Source organism: Lotus japonicus, chromosome 5 (assembly GCF_012489685.1).
Source record: "Lotus japonicus ecotype B-129 chromosome 5, LjGifu_v1.2".
Classification (NCBI taxonomy): Eukaryota; Viridiplantae; Streptophyta; class Magnoliopsida; order Fabales; family Fabaceae; genus Lotus; species Lotus japonicus.
Genome location: NC_080045.1, coordinates 53,739,611 through 53,761,367, shown reverse-complemented (window position 1 = coordinate 53,761,367; position 21,757 = coordinate 53,739,611). Strand labels below are relative to the sequence as shown.

Genomic DNA, 21,757 nt, shown 5'->3' with positions numbered 1-21,757 from the left:
CTAAAAGATCCTAATTGAAAATAAATAAGTTCTTAATAAAAAATAAATAAAATCCTAATTCCTAATTACAAATAAATAAAATTACTAAAATTATCCTACATCAGCTCTGGCCTTAACTGTTCGTGTACTTATGATTGGTTGCAAGAACTGCACAAGTTGAAATCTGTCACCATGAATATAAAGTGAGTAGTAACAACTTTCTGAAAGTGAACATTGACAATTGAACCAACAAAGTTAAGGCATCGAATACGGCTAGTTTTGGGAGCTATAAATGAGTTTTGTCCATTCACATCAATGTGTGTTTGGTTATAAGCAAGTAGCCTGCATTGGGAATAAAATGAACTTGCTCTAGTTTTATCATGAGAGAGAAAGACTTTGCAGGTGTCAAGCATTGCTCCAGAGTTGGACTAGTCCCTTTAATCATGTTATATGGTGTTCTTCACCAGGCAATCAATTTCTATCTAAAAATTTCATTTGAAAACCAAAATGGCTGCTACTAAAGCTCCAGGCAATGTTAAAATAAGTTCAAAACATGTTGTAAGCAATTTTAAAGTACTTATTGATAAGCTACAAAATAACTTATATTTAGAATATAAACTTTTTTTGTGTGTGAATAGAGTTATACACTATTTTACATAGACTATTTAGAGCACTTGTATAAACATTTATGTTATATTAAGTCAAATAAACTTTTCCAAACATAACCGAAGCCTAATGAGCTCATGTCTGCTTTCTATTTTAAAGACCAACAAAATGTGGCACTGGTAGATGGGTTGGTTCGTGGAAGTTGCATGGTTGGTAAATAGCTCATTTCTTTAAACATGCTGGCAATAGTTACGATCTTTAATTATATATTCAAAAAAAATTGGTTGAGAAAGAATTTATTTTGATGATATTTATCTATGAAGCATAATCCTGTCTCTGAAGAGATATCCCACCACTACTGAATATTGGCTCGTTCCTCACTTGTTAGATGTCTTCAATGGTGTCCGAGCAAATCTTTTTTTTTTTTTTTCCAAACAATTAAGTCAACACCTCTGCTAAGGTAAACACTTGTGGGGACACAGATTTAAACTCTCTCATATGACATGATAATGTCAAGTAGAACATCGTATTTATCTCTCTCTCCATAAATATTTAAAGGGCATCACCGCGTCACATATATAATACATATGGATGGAGAGATAGGTACAAAATTTCCATAAGATAACACAGGAGAGCATCATGATCCTTTTTAAGATATGGGTATCTTGATGTCCTATTCTTTGAATGTTGTCGTGTCACAGTGTAGTATTCCAAAAGTATTTATTTCAAATCAGGTAAATGTGTACTACATTAACATTTTTTTGTTAATGTGTCAAGTTAAATAATTTAGTTCATAAAAGTATTTATTCCAAATGCGGTAAATGCCAAAACATCAATACATGAAGATTGTGATTCTAAAGACCAGATATCAGACAAGAAGAGAACCAACAAATTCCAAAATATATTTATACATGAAAAATGCATACCAACAAAGAAAAATGGGAGAATATATTGATGCCCCATGAAGCGAAAAAAAAAAGCTAATGGTGGAGGGAGGGGACCTACCCGATAGACATCATTAACGGGGGTTGCCAACCCAAACAAAATGATTGAAAAGCTGTCAGCTCCATCACCGTGAATGGGGGTTCTAAAAAGTAGAAACTGTTCCTCCCCGATGACTTGTCTCAATTCCAAGGCTTCACATCACTTTAGGTTCCTAGTTCCTACCATGTCCTTTGTGTTTGCAACCTTGGTAATATGTAATAGGACTATAGGAGTCACTTTTTTAGTGTGATCTAATTGTAAGATGAGTTTTAACTTGTGGATTGGTATAGCCCATCAAGGTAATGTGCACAAAGTTTGGGCCACCTTTACTTAACTCTTTTAAGGCCACCACCAACCTATCTTTATAGATTCACAAAGCTCATACCCAGTACTTAAGCCCTTGGAAGTAGCCCAATAACATCGTGGAATTAAAAGTAAAATTAATAATCGTCCATCGTCCAAAAAAGGCTTAAATATGTTAAAGGTCCCTCTTAAATAGGGGTCATTTGGTTAAGGCCCCTACAAAATTTTTTGGGTGGAATAAGCCCCTAATGTGAAAATAATATATAGTGATAAACCCCTGTCGTGAGGTTCCGTTTAATTTTTGATGATTTTGCAAACGATGCTGACACAGATTATATTTTGTGAAAATTATTAGGGTGCCATGTAAGTAAATTAGGGTTGAAAAAATAAAAAAAATAAAAACCCAAAGTAAAAAACCAAGTAAAATCCCCAAACGTACTTAGGGTTTTTACTTTGGGTTTTTATTTTATTTTTATTTTTTCAACTCTAATTTACTTACGTGACACCTTCTTGAATTGAATAATTTTCACAAAATATAATCCACGTCAGCGTCGTTTGCAGAATCATCAGAAATTAAACGAAACTTCACGGCAGGGGCTTATCACTGTATATTATTTTCACATTAGGGGCTTATTCCACCCAAAAAAAATTATAGGGGCCTTAACCAAATAACCCCTATTTTAGAGGGACCTCCAACATATTTAAGCCTCCAAAAAAAGTAAAATTAATAAAATTATAGTTATTAGAGATAGTTGTAACTTTCTATTTTATTTTCCGATGTACTAAAAAAAAATATAGTTGTAACTTGTAAGTGATAACCGCTTATAGAAGGTTTTGCAGAAGCAGGAACAGGGCAGAAAATGTTGAAGCAGCTGAGATAGTGATGAAGCAACTGGACTAAAGGACAAGGAGGTGGACTTGAACGCAGAACGGTGGAGGGGATGTAGCCAGCCACCGTGAACAATGGTGTAGTGAGGCAAAGGACGACTGGGAGCATTCACAGAACTCCTCAATCACCTCAAGGTAAAAGAATGAAGAGAGAGATAGGAAGAAAATGAAAAGTAAGAGAGAGAAAGTTACAACTTTGTGCACTTCATTCCACCTCATTCTACTTCCAAGAGATGTGTGAATGGAACGATTGAGGTGGAATGAAGAGAGAGGTAGGAAGAAAATAAAAAGTAAGAGAGAGAAAGTATGAGATGAAATAGATGATAAGATGAGAGAAATAGAAATAAAAATGGGTGAAAATGAAGTGTTTTGAAAATGATGTGTGTATATATCTTATAGAAATGATCCATATCTTGTTTTTTCTCCATTTAGCAGAAAATAACTTTATCACGATATACAATGATTCCTTTTTATTTTAATTTCAATATAGCTTTCTCTTTGGAAATTCTTTATAACTAATATTCTATATATTTTTGTAGGTCACACTTGTTATGCAACTGAGCAACTCCCATTATCATTTTATTCATATAGAAAGTCATAATAAAAAACACAAGAATCTTCATCTGCTCTCAAATAATGGGCAAAAAGCTGAAGGTAAAAGAATACATTTTGATTGCGGATAATTTTTAATAGGCGATGTCTTGAATAGGTAAAACAAGTACTCACGAGAAATCTTTGACTGAAAAGGATACTAACCCTTTTTACAAAGTAGTTTACCATTTTCAGGCATTTTGCATAAAAAATGTGATGTACTTTTAACTTGAAATTTGAATGAAATGATTCTTGAGTTAATTTTCTACTTTTGAAGATACGATATATTGACACGAGCTCAACACTTATTGTGTTTCAGAATAATAAAAAGATACGATACATTTTCAGGCTTATGACACGAGCTCAACACTTATTGTGTTTCAGAATAATAAAAAGATGGTATGGTACAAAGATTCTCCTGAGGTGCTCAATAAAATCAAAGCTAACAAGGAAATGACGAAAAAGAAGTTCCCACATTTTGGGTAGTAATTGTCATGTGAAAAGTTAACATCACTACATTCACTTGAACACTTTATTTTTAGCTTATTAGCACTTTTGGTCCCCCAGGTTTCAAAAATGTGCAAACGGAGTCCCTAAAGTTTAAATATAGCATTTTACTACCCCGACGTTAGTCTCCGTTAGCAGTTTTGGTCCCTCACCACACTTCCGTTAAAATTTTAACGTTTTTGGTTGATGTGGATTTTTTTTAAATGATGTGGAACCTGAATAGGAGAGATGAGCTTAGAAGTGGCTATTAGTAAATTCCACATATACAATTACAAATTAAAACAAAATAAAATAAAATCATTTAATTAAAAATAAACACTATAAAGAACTCTTAAATCCCTAATTAACTCTTAAATCCCTCATTCATGTAACAGAGGAAGAAGAGTTGCAGAAAAACGGAACAGGGGAAAGAAGAAGAAGGGACGCGGTGGAGGGTGCGGCGACGGAGCTCCAGGGGTGTTGATGGCGTTTCCGGCGGAGCTTCTGATACCGTTCACTACGACCCAACCGATCTGTATTCATGGGTTCAAACTTCAAACTATGCTCACCGAGCTCAATCCTGCTTCAACCATCACCTCCAACTTGCTCGATCCATCTTCTCTCTTGGAAAATCCCCAAATCAACGGCCCTTTATACCCTTCTTCAGTACTTCTCTAGATTGGGGTTTTTTAGGTTGGAGTTTCGGTTTTCTTTGGATTGGGGGTTTTTAGGTTGGAGTTCCGATTTTCTCTGGATTTGGGGTTTTGGGGTTCAACGGTTTATGGGTTGATTTTTTGGGTTTGGGTTTCTAGGTTTGGGGCAGGTCGATTTATGGGTTGAATGGTTTTTCTGGATCGGAAGAAGAAGAAAAAAAAAAGCAGAAGAATCTGGAGGTGCTTGCATAGAAGAATAGAGAGGAATAAGAAGAAGATGGGGATTTGTGGGCTTGGGGGTTTGATTTCTGGGTTTCTCACTAGATTAGGAGGAAAGGTTTTCTGGGTTCAAGAAGATTCTGTAGATGGGGATATGAAGATGAAGTGGAAGAGATGAATCCTTTTTGCTCTTAGAATCAATCTAAGATTCCGATGCTTCTCTTCTTGTATCATTGATGAGCAACGCATATTACAATCTTGTTTAAAGGGAAGAACATTGTTGGCCACTATATCAATCTGTCGTTAGTCTCACCCTGCATTGTGGGAGAAACAATTGGCATGGACAAGAAGATCAAAATTTGATCATATCAATGTGGTTAGATTGCAGGTTTGGGAGAATTTGGGGAGAAGACTGAAGAGATGATTCTGGAAAATCAGAAATAAGATTGGATTGAATTAATAATTAGATTCTCTCCTAACTACCATTCTCTATCCTAATCGGTGGCCAACTCATTTAAAAATAGTCCACCTCAGCCAAAAACGTTAGTTTTTGGACGGAATTATGGAGGGGGACCAAAAGTGTTAACGGAGCCAAACGTGGGGGTAACGGAATGCTATTTTTAAACTTTAGGGACTTCGTTTGCACATTTTACAAACCTGGTGGACCAAAAGTGCTAATAAGCCTTTATTTTTTATTAGCTGAAACTTATGCCGGGAGATCTGTTAAAAATATAAGCATCACTTACAATTTAATTGCATAAACTTTTATCAATTAAAAAGACAGTATTAAAGTGTAGGTGTTAAAATGAATGTCAGTAGTATTCTTCATTATGATATTTTTTTGAAATGTTCATTATAATATATCAATTAACGGAAGTTAGATAAAGATTTTTTTTGACATTTATAGCAAATTTTTAGTACTACTACATTGGGTACATTCACTCTCATAATGTGATTATTGTTTATTTAATTTTAAAATTAAATTGTGAATAATTTCTTTAAGGAAAGTACGACTTTCAATTGAGTGAAACCGTAAATACATCTGCTAATAGAGCATAGTTAACCTGTATAGGGAAATCTTTCCACCAACAGTCAGGAAAATCATATGTTAAAGAGGCTAAGACATGTGCAACATTATTGCCCTCTCATTCTACATATAAAATGTTTTGATTTAAAATAAGGGGGTTTGTACTATGATAATATTTAAAAAAATCAAATAAGCCTAGCCCGATGGGTTGGGAGAAATTAAGGAGTAAATGATAGTAAATGAAATATGAAAACACTCAAAGACAATCATATGAACATCTTCTAAATGCATGCTCTATATGAATATCTTCCTACTTAAATTTTCTTTCTCATACAATAAAAACACTCAAAGACAATTAAAACATTATCACTAATAAGCCTGTAAATGTTATATTATAAATCCTTGGCGCAAATGAAATTAGCATGTTACTGTGATACATCTCACTTTTAGTACATGGAGGGCACTACCACAAAAACACTAATTTGGGACGGACAAATCCGTCGCATAACAGTTAAAAATTCCGTCCCTAAAATATTTTGGGACGGAATTGTGACGCAAAAAATTGCGTCGCTTTATCGCTCGTCGCAAAAAAATTGGGATGGAATATATTACTCCGTCGCACTATCGGGACGGAAATAGGGACGAACAAATAAAAAAATGTGACGGAATTTGTGACGGAAATAATAAAAAATTTGTGACGGAAAATATCAACCCGTCGCACTTTTGGGACGGAATACAGTAAGTTACATTTTTTATGGTAATGCTATTGTGACGGAATGGGTGACAGAAAAAATATTTTCCTGTGACGGAATGGAAAATAACATAGTCCGTCCCAAATTGTGCGATGGGCATATTCCGTCACTGAGCTGTGAAGTATGTTTGGGGACGGAATATTCCGTCGCTAATTTGAACTTTTTTTAAAAAAAAATTATTCGGGTCAGTCCAATCAATGTGCAGTATAAACTGATACCAAAATGCAAATATGACAACAAATCCTTTCCTTGGGCAAACATCAGTCCACTTATTTGCTTTAATTTATCTCAAACACCGATATATAATTATATATCTAAGAAAAATTGATGAGGTGGATCCACAATATGCCACATTTTGTGTTCAAAATTATGATGAATAGATAGACACAATCAGTTAGCCAAAATACCAAAAGAAACTTATGAAGGAACTACATAGGTTCACATTACAAGCTTATCTCCTACCCAAAGATTTGGCAATTAAAGGAGCAAATTCTACACATGGAAGAACTCACATCGTCTCATAGCATGCTCCCCTGCTGCCTTATGTTTACAGCACACAGACTTCATGGTAAAGCTCCATATCTGAAGAAACAAATAAACATGTTTTAGGAAACAACCAGCAAACTAAGATAGGCTGATCAAAATTAAATAAGAAAAAACCCAATCGAACAAGCAATGCAAGCATGAATGACGCATTATACACCAAAATTATCAGGCAAAATGGATTGTAATTACTCTAAAATAAACTTAAATAAAATCTTGGAATTGCAGAAATGTATTCCATAGATATAAGAGCTGATTCCCAACAGACTGGAGTTTAATATATCATCCCAAGAAAAAGTTGAAAGGAATCCACAATAATATGATTGATATATTGTTTAGATTACTGTTGAAGGAAGAAGAAAGTATCAAACGAGAAATAAGTCTAAAATATCAAGAAAGAACAGATAATGAAGCATTAATGTTGCTAGAATGTCAGACCTCAGCACTGATTTGCACGCTGTTAGACAGTTGAAGTGGTGCTTCATCATCAGTAATTTCCGCATGTGCTGGTGAAGTATCATTGAATGATTTGGTTACAACTGGTTTAAAAGTAATTCCAGTCAAAATCACCAGTAGCTTGGTTAATTCCTTTCCTAATTCTTCTCAGGTCCTCCAGCAGGATATCATGGGCAGCCATCATTGCTTTGATGATCATGAACCATGAAAGATGAGTGCACAAGCTGAAACATGAAAGTTGAGGTTAAGCTTCATTTTTCATGTTAATCAAGTGAAAGCATAAAAAGATGAGAGCATAGAAGAAGTCCCCCATTGTGGGAGTGTTCATCATTACTTCTGTTAACTCAACTTTGCAAATGACCCAAGACAGAGACATAGCCTGAGTACTCATAAAAAATCATAGAATCAGAGAATTATGAGAGCACCAATGGAATTAATGAAGTACTGCAAAGGGTCAAAGACCAAATCTAGAAAGACAAATCCTTACAATGACAGAAAATGATCTAGACCTTAATGCCAGAGATTTGAAGCAAGCTGCACCAATAGTTGCAGTTTTGAACCACCTAAAATGAAGACAAAATAGTTTAAACAAAAATGCAATTTGATTTATGCATTTCTAGTGAACTAGTTCAATAACCCCAAATGTCACTAACTTATGCTCAAATCCATTTTACTCGGGACTGCATCATGATCTGATGGAATTGATGGCAATGAAGTGGTCTATTTCATTCCTTTACAGTCCTAAAAAAGTAGAACTGGATGACCAAAACACTATTGCCCAATACTAATCACCCATTTTAAGAATTGAACATTGAGCCGTAATACTTACATATATTAAATAAAATAAATTCAGAAAGGAGGAATGAAATTACACACATGCATGTATCTGATGGGTTAATATGGATTATCAGTATACATTTTACAAGCAGTCACAGTCCTATTACAATATTAAAAACAAAGGAAAATGAAGAAATCAAAAACGGAAAGGTTCACACACATGGGTCACAATAGCAGATAGAGTGAGTAATTTTGAACTAAATTCCACTCACGGGGATCTGTAGGTTCGTCTAGAACCGAACTCGACTTGCAAACGGGTTGTCTGATATTCCCCTTAATCTGGGAAACCATAGAGCTGCACTCTGATTGGTCAATGAACTGGAACACGAACCGCGGATCCTAGCAAGCATGAGCAACCCGATGTTGATGGTGTTGGGGCGACATAGGGCGTTGTTGAGGTGAACAGTGAAGAGGATACGACCCATTAGCTTGGCGGCGCAGAAGCCTCAGGTGAGCCACTTGCGGCCATTGTAGACGGAGACGACAAGGGTGAGGGGCGGCAGAATCGAGGTGGAAGGCGAGGCAAAAGTGGAGGTGGTGGAATCGAGAGCAGAGGAAGAGAGAAGAAGAAGGGCGATGTGAGAGCAGAGGATGATAGGTGAAGGATAAGATAGAATTAGGGTTTAGGGCTTTTGAGGCAATTTTCAGATATTTTTTTAAAAGAGCTCTAGCAACTCTCACACACCCACTACAAATGAAAGTGTTGAGAAATTCAGAAATTGTGTTTTTTTTCCCAGTAGGGAAATGATGTTAATATGTAAGTTATTTTTTTTAATAAGCTAAAATAATGCATTAAATGGAGTACAATGTGTACTTCAACCCTTAATACAAAGAGGGGGAGAGAGCTTGAGAAATAAACATAACAGTTGATAGCATTTTATAATTAATGCGTGTTAAACCAACACAATATTAGATGGTGATTATTTTTATTTAAGGGCATTTTAGGAATTAATTTTTTTAAAATATTGTTGAGTGAGTCAATAACAATTTTAGGGTTTGTAGAGGGGTGGAAATAATGAAATTTTTTGGGGAAGCATTCCTCAAACCCATGCTTGGGGAGAACCCCGAACACATGCCTTGAAACTTTTAAGCTCGTCCAAATCACGAGTACACCTCATAGGGTAGGTCAAGCATCTCATTGCTACGGATTAAACACTATCTTTGATCTTGACACTCCAAACATCCTAATGTCTCTGATACTCGAACCTTTGGGTATGGTTCCCTTGCGTGTAACCACCCACCTTCGGTGCTTACATGATCAATGAAATATGAGAAGACAAAGTTCTTCTAAAGAGGAGCGGTCCAATGAAGTATCCATTTACTATAACCATACATCATTACTTCGATCAAGTAATCTACTACTAAAAAATAATTAATTAAAATAGTAGTTTAATTAATGCAAATAAGAATGTAAAGATAAAATAGAATGAGACGACACACCAATTTTATGATCTCAATCTTTATGTTTTCTAAAATATAAGTAGGCTTAACACGCTTGTATGCTACTGACCAAGTAATAAAAATAAAAAGTAAAATAAAAAATAAATATTTATTAGTTATTAAAAAATGTAAAATATAAAAAAAAATATTTATATCATCAAATAACAATATTAAAAACTTATTCTCTTTGCACTTTTAATTAAATTTTTAATATGTAAGAAATCTTGATCAGCGAATGCAACCCGCGAGTTAAGTGAAATAAGAGCATCTACATCCATCATACTCACTAAAATATCTACACTTCATTTTTTACCTTCCCCATAATGCCCCACATCATCTACACCACTTTACTAACTTTTTACTCCAACCCAACAACTCTTAAAAATTTCTATAGTGGATCTCACCATCAACATCACATTTGTATATTTTATTATTTATCATCATTTTAATCTAATTATATTAATTGTAAGTGTTTGTAATAAATACAAGCTCACTTTTCAAGTATAGTGTAGAGTATCTATTCCCACATACTTATCTTTGTCATGTTGGAATTGAATATGTACTACAATAGTAATAGATACTCATATGAGTATGTATTTAACATTAAATGCTCTAACTCATATAGGGTCGTATCAAAATGGACAAGGTATTATAAAGTTGGCGCCTTGATTTACCGTCAAAACTAAATATTCAAATTGGGACAGAATATACATTTCGTCCCTACACTGCGACAAATTATATAACTTCGTCACTAAATTGTGACAAAATACAAACTTCGTCCCAAAAAAAAAGATTATATTTTCAAAAAACATTTGTGACGAAAAATTATTGCTAACTCTGTCACAATTTGAGACAGAATAATTAAATTATTGCGTCCTAATGTTGGCGCCTTAGTTTCCCCCCAAAACTAAATATTTAAATTGGGACGGAATATAAATTTCGTCCCCACATTGCGACGGTATATACAACTGTGTCACTAAATTGTGACGGAATACAAACTCCGTCCCAAAAAAAAGATTATATTTCCAAAAAACATTTGTGATGCATAATTATTGCTAACTCCGTCACCATTTGGGACGGAATAATTAAATTATTGCGTCCCAATATTGGCGCCTTAGTTTCCCTCCAAAACTAAATATTCAAAGTTGGGACAGAATATAAATTGCGTCCCCACATTGCGACGGTGTATATAACTGCGTCACTAAATTGTGACAGAATACAAACTTCGTCCCAAAAAAAGATTATATTTTCAAAAAACATTTGTGACGGATAATTATTGCTAATTCCGTCACAAATTGGGACGGAATAATTAAATTATTGCGTCCCCAAAATTGGCGCCTTGTTTCCCTCCAAAATAAATATTTCAATTGGGACGGAATTGATTTGTTCGTCGCAAATTTGCGACGATTTACCTAATTTCGTCCCTAAATTGTGACAAAATTCATATTCCGTCCCAAAATGATAAATTAATGTTCTAAAAAAACTTAGCGACGAGAAAGTGTCGCCAAATCCGTCACAACTTAATTATTTTGGGACGGAATTATTTTCCGTCGCAAAATTCCGTCCTAATTTGAGTGTTTTCTAGTAGTGGGGGTGCGTATTTATGGAGTGGCTAGCAGGGACCATCGCCCTCAAGAATTTTGAAATTTTCACCGACCATAGGTATTTTTACATAGAATTTTTTTGTAGTCACAGTCCCGCCCCCGCCCCCCCCCCCAATTGTTGTTGTTGTAGAATTTTTGTCGAGTCTCTCAGTCATCACAAAGCTTCATTACTTAAAACACTCCTTATTTCAACAACATCTACAGAGCGATCTTTTTCAGCAATGAAAGGTTTTAAGACTCGGCTTCGCAACAAAATTGAAGATGATCTTCTCAAAATTTTATTAGTTGTATACATCGAGAGAGAAATTGCTAAAACAATCTTTGTTGATACAATAATAGATAAATTTAGTACTATGAAAGAAGAAAGAGTTGTATTTAAATAATTTTTATTATTTGAAGTTCATATAATACTCCCTCTGTCTTTTTTATAAGGAACACTTTGAAAAAAAATTGGTCATTTTTTTAAGATACACTCTTATTAAATTATGTCAAATAAACAATTTCAATGCACAGAGATCTATACCTCATGCAAAAATTTGGAGGAAAATTAAAAGCACTCAATAGATATTGTCAACATTTGTGGTAATTAACATGATTGTTCTTGTGAAAAGGAAAATACATCTTTGGAATTAAGCATAGTGGTTTATTTTATAAAAAACTATTAGTTTCATTGGTTTGCGTGATTTTATCAAAGAGTTTCTTATAAAAATTACCTGAGTGAGTATTCAATGAAGAGTTTTTTAATCTTATATCTCGCCCCCCAACAATAAAATCCTGGATACCCCCTGAGCACATGAAGTCTAACACACATGAAAAGTTTATCTTCTTACCTAATTAATTCCACACAAATTGAGTTGGAGATAAGAAATACATATAAAATAAAAAGGTATATTTGATTTAAAGAGAGATTGAAAAGAGAAAGTGATAGAAAATGACATTTAATAAAATATTAATGCACGTAATTGATGTATCACAGTTTGTAGTGTGATGACCAAACGAATTCACCTCATCGCGTCAACCCACCAAAATAGGCTTGTAGGGCAAGATATCTTATCCTTCCACTCATTTTGACCCAACTCACTTTTTAAAATGGTCGAGAGCCAAACATGGAAGTTTAACCTATAATAACTATTCTTAAAAAAATTGTTTGCATTTTACAGTTTCATAAAAATCTAATTGGTTCGTACTCAGAGACATTTTATTTTATCCAAAACACGACTGTAATTTGTGAAGGGAAAATACTAATTATGACCTAAGGCTAAGTAGGGGCTGACAAGGGCCACAACTCCCACAATTTATTTTAGCAGACTATGCACTTTTTACATATAAATTTTTTCATGATATAGTTAATATTATAAATCTTGTATCAACAATTAAATATTTTCTTCAATTATCAAGAGACAAAGGTTGGAAGCTACTATTGAAGAATATTATATCATTTTGTAGAATTAAGTTGAAGTTATTGACATGAAATTAAAGCCCCATATTTTGGGCGAATGTTGTCATAAGAAAACAAGATAGAGATAAGGAACATCATTATATAATAGATATATTTTATTTTACAACTAATTTACAACTATCTAAATTAAATAGAAGATTTGAGGCATGGGAACTTCTTGTACTTAGTTTAACTTTAGATTTTAAGGAAAATTTTAAATCATTTGATAATGAGAAAATATGTAAACTTGTTGAGAAAAAAAATTGTAGAGAATTTTGTTGGAGTTAGAAAAAGGGAATTCATCGTTTCAGCTGAGACAAAATCATTTACATGTTTCTCAAGATCTTAATTTATGAAAAATGACCAGTTTATCTAACTTTCACCAAGGGTTAGTTGAAATTGAAAAAATAACTATATTTCTACTTGTTGATAGACTGATATGTCTTGTTTTAATACTTCCTGTTTCAACGACATCTATAGAGTGAACCTTAAATTGCTAAGACTCGACTTCGCAGCAAGATCGAATGTGACATTTTCATAAATTTATTAGTTGTATATATTGAGATAAAAATTATTTATAAGACCATTGTCGATACAATAATAAATAAATTTCGTACAATGAAAAAACGAAGGGTTATATTTAAATAAATTTTATCATTTAAAGTATATATAAAATTCATAAACAATTTATTATTATTATTTTATTTCAACTCATCTAACAAGAAAATTCTAGATACGCCACTAAAGTTAAGATACATACACAAACACGAGGAGAGACCGACCAATAACCACTACCGATACTCCAAGTTGTGTCAGGTTGCTACTGCTAGCGTGCATCGTCGTGCACCAATGAAATGCAAATGAATCAATATTTATATATGAAAATGGTTTGACACACCTTTTTTTATGAGTTAAGTCGAGACTTTGACTCAAATCTTTAATGGGCTAGTCCAACCCAACTCGCATTTTGACGGGCAAATAAAAGATTGGGTCCGTCCCGTCCCGCCAACCCATATTGCCACCCTATATGTATTGAAGTTATGATTCATTCATACTTTTACTCATTTTATATCTTTATTTTTTATTAATTTTTTTCTTTTTTCAATTAAATTAGCTATCACATTTTACTTTATCTCTCTTTTATTTTTATTTCTCTCTTTTTTCCATACTTCCATTTCAGTACAAGGTGTGAACAAAACAATATGTGAAGTATCAGTATCACAAGCCTTATACATAAGTGTGAGCAAACTAATTGAGTGACCTTGCAGAATGTCATGTCTAGATGAAAATCAGTGACTGACTGACGTATCCAAATACAGCCTACGCATGCCCTACAGGGTTAGCTATCCAGCAACACACACAGTCACACACCTTAACCTTGTCAAATCCTTTCCACTGTTCCTTCACTTGGCAGACTCACACACATGACACACATCCACATTCCCAAAAATCTTAGATAGAGTAGATAGATACACAAGTGCACGCATATTCACACACACACACCATAACTCTCTTTCACTGTTCACTCTTTCCTCTCTCATCTGTCTGCTCCTGCTTTCCTTTCTTCCAAGCTTTCTTGGAAAAGAAAAGCCACCAGGTCTTGTCTCTTTCCAGGTGCCCTCAACTTTCCATTCCTAGCTTCTCCTCCAAAGACTAAAAAATTTCACAAGTTTATAGAGTCTCATCTCTCAGCAGAAACTTAGATGGATGAATAAACTGAGGACTTGCTTGGTTGATTCAACTTGTTGTGATGGAAGATATTTACAGGATGAACCCTTTTCTATCTAGTCCACAAGATCATGTTGTTGCCACTGCTGGTTCTTCTCAACTGCATCTAGGCCTTGTGGCTAGTAACTACCTTCAGATGGAAGAGCCTGAACCGGGTTTGACCGGGTCAGAAATGTCGGATCGGTTGATCAAGAGCCAGATCGCCTCTCACCCTCTTTATCCAAATCTTGTTTCTGCTTACATCGAATGCCAAAAGGTTATTATATACTTATGTATATATTTTGATAAAGTTTATGCTTTAACCATGAACCATAAGTATTAAGGAAAACAAGCAAGTAAAATATTAGTATTATAACATTCAATTCCTATATGTGAATATAAATAGTACTAGCTTGTTGTGTTCAAAGGTTGGAGCACCGACAGAACTAGCTTCCTTTCTTGAAGAAATAGCCCGTGAGAACCACAATAGTTCTAATGGTTTCGGCCGTGAGATAGGAGATGATCCAGAACTTGATGAATTCATGGTACTTTTTTTTTTGTGATCACAAACTTAAATTTCTTTGTACTGTTATGTGAATGAAAAATTGATATATAGTTTGTTGGTGTTAATTAGGAATCATACTGCGAAGTTCTTCAGAGATACCAACAGGAGTTGTTCAAACCCTTCAATGAAGCAACCTTGTTTTTGTGTGATATTGAATCACAGTTAAGTGAGCTTTGTAAAGGAACACTAACAATGCCATCAGATAACAACCGGTCAGGTATGAATCTCCAACATTAATCTTGATTATTCTCTAACTATGGTGTGTGAAAACTCTAGATATATTGTTTTAAATTATATATGGACGGAGGAAGCTGTATTCTCTCTCTTTTTATTACTATTATTATTATTATTATTATTATTATATTATTATTATTGTATTAGTATTTTGTTTTTAGCTGAAGAAAAGAATGGCCCCCCTCATCTCTGTACGTTTTAGATGAAGACGATTTAGTATTCTTTAATTAAATCTTTACATGGAGGCCCACGAGCGACCATATGATCAGACCGGTTAACAGAACCTTCATGAAATAAAATTTTCAGACAGTGCTGTAGTTTGGTTTTTTCTTATCTTGTATATTAGTTATCTGTGGTCTGTAAAAAACTCAACACTGATACACACATTCAACTGCATACTAGAAAAAACAAAAAATAGGTCCCCTATAAAGTGAGAGCAAATTAGGAATGACAATTTTGCCCAAACCCATGGGTACCCGCCCGAACCCGATTTGACGGGCAAAATCCGAGTTGACTGGATTTGAGTTTGGGTTTGGGTTTTGCCCGTTACTGTAGCCATTTATGGGTTTGGATTTGGTATTAGTTAAATCCGTGTACATACCCGCCCAAACCCGAACCCAAAGATACCCGAAACATAAAATTACAAAAAAACCCTCATACATATATATATTTATAAACTTTGTTCTTAGTGTTTGATGATTAATTGTACTTTTGTATGTTTGAGAAAGTAAACTTTAAACTATTGTTGTCTCATTTTAGTGATGAACGAGGATGATGAATAGTATTTTTTTTCTTTATATGAATTTCACTTTTTTTTATATGAAAGTAAGTTCTGAATTAAGTTGCTACGTAACTAATGAGTTTGGGTTTGGGTTTCGGGTAAATCCGAAACCCAATGGATTTAGGCATGGATTTCATTTTATCGCCCATAAGGGTTTGTGTTTGGGTTCTGGGATTTGGGTTTGGGTTTGGTAATTGTAAAACCCGTGCCCGATCCTACCCGTTGCCATCCCTAGAGCAAATTTCAACAAAAAAGGTGAGAGCGGTGTTTATTATGAAATATGAATCCATTAAATCGTGACCGCAAGTATTCTTACATTTTTCGCGTTTTAATCTTATAACCGTTCATGATTAGACTATTTAATGGTCAAGATTTAATGCTCTTATCTCTTATAATAAACACTCCTCTAGCTAGATATGCTCCCGATATCGTCATAGCATGGGATGAGATATTGGTATTATAATTCACATATTTAGAAGAAAATAATGTATCTACACCCCAATTCCACACCAAACTAGAGAGACGGAATAAAAGTGAGAGGAGGGAGAGATACAATGAGTTATAGGATGGAAAATGAATAAGAAGATATTATTCTCAAACATCAATTCATTTTTTTTAAATAAATTGTGTCAATCTTTAGCAGGTTGTTATTATAATCATGGATTTACTTTAGTCTAGTGATAATTAACTCATTGGGTCTTGTTTCCATTAGGAGTGCTCTGTGGATGGAATTGAATTTGAGAAAGAAAGTAATTGGCTCACGCATTAATTTTATTTTATTATTTAGTTAATTTAATCTTTAATTTAAACCAACTATTCAAAAAAATGTATGTTTCCTTAATTGCTCACTTATAAATGTGTGTTTTAATTTTTATCTACTTGTTCAGAAAACTATAGTTGTTGCTCTATGATAATTTTATAGGGATTTGTCTCCTCAAAATTAAGTTCTTCGATTTAAAGGATGTACAATTATAACAGTTGATTAAAAAAAATAATGTTTTGAGATTATTCATATTAAGTCTTAAGTTACACCCTCTAAATTCACACTAGCTAACTAAAACATTCGATCTGATTAACAAAAAAACGAGGTTTAAATAAGTTTGTAGTCACATTTTACACTAGCTTATCAAATATCCGCCATGGTGGGTTTTTGGTTCTCTGCCATGACCACCACTATCCCATCGTCATTATTTGTTAAATATGGTGGGTTTTTGGCTCTCCGTGCCATCCGCCATTAACAACATTGTTTTACACACAAATTTGGTTTTGGTCCCTACTTATACAAATAAATATGGCTTCCCTCTACTATTTTACAGTATCACACTATTAGCTAATGGTGTGGCTAATAGAGAGCCATGTTATCTATATGGTCTATGTTGGTGCCGAGTAATACTTTTAATATAAAATTTCATAGAGATCAAAACTCAATAAACTTTCATAGAGTGTAGTTTATTTTTTATGTAAAGAGTTATTGATCTAATTTGGAAGCATTATATGTCACATATGATTACTCTGGATACATGACAATAATAATTCGACCCTTTGTTGGCCACATTTTCATTAGTTATTTTTTTATCAGCCAAATCTTTATTGGACGGTTTTTTTTGTCCTTTGTCAGGTTTGATCCCAACACCTGCCTGCCTTAGCTCTTACCACTTGAGTTGTCCTTTGGGGGCATTATTAGTTCATATGTAAAAGTAGTAACCAAAACCAAAAATAGTAGATGATCGGGACCAAAACCAAATCCAGCTGTAAAATGAGGGACTAGACATTTTTTAAGCCCCATAAGTTTCAGTGAGCCATCTTGATGTAATTATTGTGATCGCTTCTAGCTCTCTAATACTATTAATACCTTTAGATACAACGAGGTTTTGATCAGTCTATCCATGGAATTATAACTATTGATTACCTTGACCTTGACCAATTGTGTTAAACTTTGCAAATATTTAGAATATAATGAAATGGCTCTTATTTATGTATGTGTCAAAATAATTTTGGATTAATGCGAAATGTGTTAACATATGCATGTACTTCTACATCACACAGGATCTGGTAATTAATTTACTTGTTAATTGTAATGATGATGCAGTTGTGTGTATTTTGAACAAATATCCATATGGATAATTTATCGGTTACAAAATCAAAGTTGAATATTTTCTGCAAGTAGTTTTAAGTATTAGGTCTGGAATGTGTATTCGCCCTAAGTACACATTCTTTGCCCTGTTAACAAATATTGTTGGTAATGCAAGTGTGATGTCTAGAGTTCCACATTTGTTAAGACTGAGTGAGGTGAAGATCATATAAGTGATTTTGTCCATCAACTCAATTTTTTAGGTTTTGGGTAAAGATGTGGCGTCAAATTCTCTTTGTGGTCTTCTTTGTTAGTCCATTGGTGCTGTAGCTTAAATAGAAGTTTGATTATTTTCTAGAGTGTAAGAGCATGTTTGGACATCAGTTGATTGAACTCCAATAGCTCATTTCCCTCATTTTAGAGCAACCAAAGGGATGGAGTAATAAGATAGAAACGTGTTGGCTCTAGGTTGCATGGTGACAATACACTTCTGCTTACCTTAAAATCTAATGAGGTTTTATATGTTGTTTCTATATGGAGTATATATTTATGAAAGGGACAATCAGCATTTGCTTTTTGTACCTGAAAGCGAAAGAATCATGTTGGATTCTTGCTATAAATGAAAAGAGTTGGTCATAGGTTGGAAATTTTGCTGGGGGGGACCATTTTAATCCAATGCAATGAACAAATGTAAAAAAGAAAGAAAACGAAAGAGCATGACCTGCCTAGTTTGACATGTAATAATTGGTGTATCATTTCCTGTACTATTGTCACTCAATGATTATAGCTAAACTATTTCTCTGTCTTCAAGTTTGTGATGCAAACTTTGGCTTTTCACCAACAATGTTCTTTGATCTGCACTCCAACTGTATGGGTAAATGCCAGTACTGCCATTATAAACATAACTATCAACTATCTATTCAATTAGGTGGTCCCCAGAAAACTACATAATCTTAACATACAATGCTTTTTGACAAATGCTGAAATTACTTGTGTTTTCTCTAGGTATGTTTCTATGCTTTAGTCCCCTGGCTTTTCATTTTATCCTTTTGTTCTGTGCACACATTCAAGGTAAACTGAGAAAAAAAAAATTCTAAGTTGACATGCAGTTTGGCCAATCATTCATAATCTCCTAAATTGAAAGTTTAAATCATTTTTGTCTTGCATAATCTCTTACATTCATAAACTCTTATTTGTTGAAGCATTTTGATTAATCCCTTGTGTGTTGCATTCAGATGAGGCTGCTGGGACATCAGAGGATGAATTGAGTTGTGGGAAGGTGGAAGCGGTGGAATATTCCGGCATGCGTCAGGGGGATCAAGAGCTAAAAGAAATGCTCCTTCGTAAGTATGGCGGTTATCTTAGCAGCTTGAGAAAGGAATTTCTAAAGAAAAGGAAAAAGGGTAAGCTACCAAAGGATGCAAGGAAAACGCTTACGGATTGGTGGAACACCCACTATAGGTGGCCTTATCCTACGGTAATTGAAATTAATATAACATAGTATACTATTATACTGCAATCATTTTATTGTATAATAATGCATTAATATTCATCAGCGCAATGTGGTCAAATTTCAAATATGCCTAATCATGTAGGTACCTTGAATGGACTGGAAACATTCAGGGAATCCTACATTCGATGAAGTATGCCGTCCTCGGACGACTCATATTTAAAGAGGCAACTGTACACGGACGACTCATTTAAAGAGGCAACCGTACAATAAAAAATCAGCCTCTTTAAATTTGAGCTATCCGACTTGATATAGAGTCCGAACTTCACTGAATTCAGGATTCCATGATGAAATGAGCTTATGTATGGTGCTTACCTTGTGCACTTTTTTGGCCACAAGTCAATTAATAAATCAAAACCATATATGTTGCTATTTTGAATAGACAATGCTCATTCTATGCAAAATGCCTTGAATTATTGACAACAGGAGGAAGAGAAATTGCAGCTATCAGAAATGACTGGACTTGATATAAAGCAGATCAACAATTGGTTCATCAATCAGAGGAAACGGCATTGGAAACCATCTGAAGATATGAGATTTGCAATAATGGAGGGTGTAAGTGGTGGCATAATAGGACCTATGTAATTAATTAATTCTGGATGTGGATCGTGATTATTTCTTTAAGTTTCCTGCTACCTGCACTTGTGGAACCTGCACCAATATATATATGACGAGGACATGAGGTGCTCTATTCAGCTTATATACATAACTGTAAAATATTGATCTCCACCATTGATCAATGGTCCCTATTCCCTAAGACCTAAACCCATTATTTTACGACAATAAGTTACTTTTTTTTTTGTGAGATCAGGATATTCACTGCCGACAACAATGACCAATCTCTTTGCTTTGAGTGTTTGCACTAAACAGTAAATGACTGTCCACAATAAGCGCTTTATTCTGATGGGTGGGCCATGTTACTATTGATTCTTTATGAATATATACTGTGACAATCAATATGAAGATTATATTGTGACAATCAATATGAAGATTTGGCACGGATAAAGAAATTTTCTTATACGCTACTATAGTGTGTGGTAGCTATTTTGGTGATGTTGCCTATGACCTTGTAAATGCAATGGAGCCAGTCCAAGTAGTATTCACACATTGTTTAAGGATGAGTTTGAAGTCTCATGGTTTAAGGCTTTAAGCTATGTTATCCAAGGTGTACCTTTTTTTTTGTCTCTGTCATCCAACGTGTACTAATAATGTTTCTTATGCAAGTGAGATCGATGTCAATATTTTGAAGTACGGTTTGATGTAAAATCAAAGACCTTACAAAAGATGTTAGGTATTGTTCCAAAATTAAGCTTATCACTTCATATGTATATTTAAAGAATGCAAATCCTTTCCACACATATGGTTTGCATTGCAGATGTTAAATAGTGGAGAACCAGTAATACTGATGTTTGGACGTACACTCCCACTTTTTTGGATAGACAACTTCAAACTTCAGAAACAGGCTTGTGTCTCATCAGTCTCATGGTCCTTTTAACATGAAGAGACCAAGTAATGCGCTATGCACATGGATGGGCCAGAAAAATGAGTACCTTGGCTGAAAATTTAACACCCTAAACAAAATTAAGGATGACTACACATTAAAAAACAAAGGGGGGGCCTAATCAAATATATAAAGAAAATACTATGTGGTACGTGATGAAACCACAAGACGAATTTCGTCTATGTGTTTTTCCCTTATGTTATTGGTTGATTAATTTTAATAATAACACCTCATGTATTATTAAACAAAAATTATAACTTAATTCACTAATTCGTTTGATTCGCCAGAAAGAGTTATCGAGCTATCTAGAAGTGCTCAATATATAAATACTACTTTATGAAGAAAAAAAAATTCTTTTAAGTTGTGACCGCTCCATTTCATTACGCCTCACCACGTATACAAATGTGGACGATTGACCATTAACATCTTGAATTTGCACTATAACTTAAATTAAATTAAGCTTTATAATAAAATAATATCTTTATATATAACTCGTATTTTGAGTTGAAATGAATTAATTAAGTTATGTTGAGGTAGATCTCGATTATTTTAATTTGAACTAAAATTAAAATAAGGATTAGA

At 34.0% G+C, this 21,757-nt stretch overlaps 1 protein-coding gene and 1 long non-coding RNA gene across 4 annotated transcripts; one reads left to right on the top strand and one right to left on the bottom strand.

Annotated features, from left to right (window-relative positions):
- Positions 1 to 6,819: 6,819 nt before the first annotated feature.
- LOC130721540 (uncharacterized) lies at positions 6,820 to 8,992 on the bottom strand. 3 transcript variants are annotated; one of them, XR_009013499.1, is made up of 5 exons: positions 8,537 to 8,992; positions 7,975 to 8,050; positions 7,822 to 7,866; positions 7,470 to 7,711; positions 6,820 to 7,070 (listed from the first exon to the last, which is right to left on the bottom strand). It is a non-coding gene; the product is annotated as an uncharacterized LOC130721540 (long non-coding RNA). The 3 variants fall into 3 exon arrangements; XR_009013498.1 differs by lacking the exon at positions 7,822 to 7,866 and having other exon boundaries at positions 8,537 to 8,990; XR_009013497.1 differs by lacking the exons at positions 7,822 to 7,866; positions 7,975 to 8,050 and having other exon boundaries at positions 8,537 to 8,976.
- Positions 8,993 to 14,126: 5,134 nt separating this feature from the next.
- LOC130718490 (homeobox protein knotted-1-like 10) lies at positions 14,127 to 20,922 on the top strand. Its single transcript, XM_057569092.1, has 5 exons — positions 14,127 to 14,790; positions 14,942 to 15,058; positions 15,148 to 15,295; positions 19,400 to 19,641; positions 20,101 to 20,922. The coding sequence occupies exons 1-5, from the start codon at positions 14,557 to 14,559 to the stop codon at positions 20,257 to 20,259; spliced, it is 900 nt and encodes a 299-aa protein (XP_057425075.1). The 5' UTR covers positions 14,127 to 14,556; the 3' UTR covers positions 20,260 to 20,922.
- Positions 20,923 to 21,757: the final 835 nt, after the last annotated feature.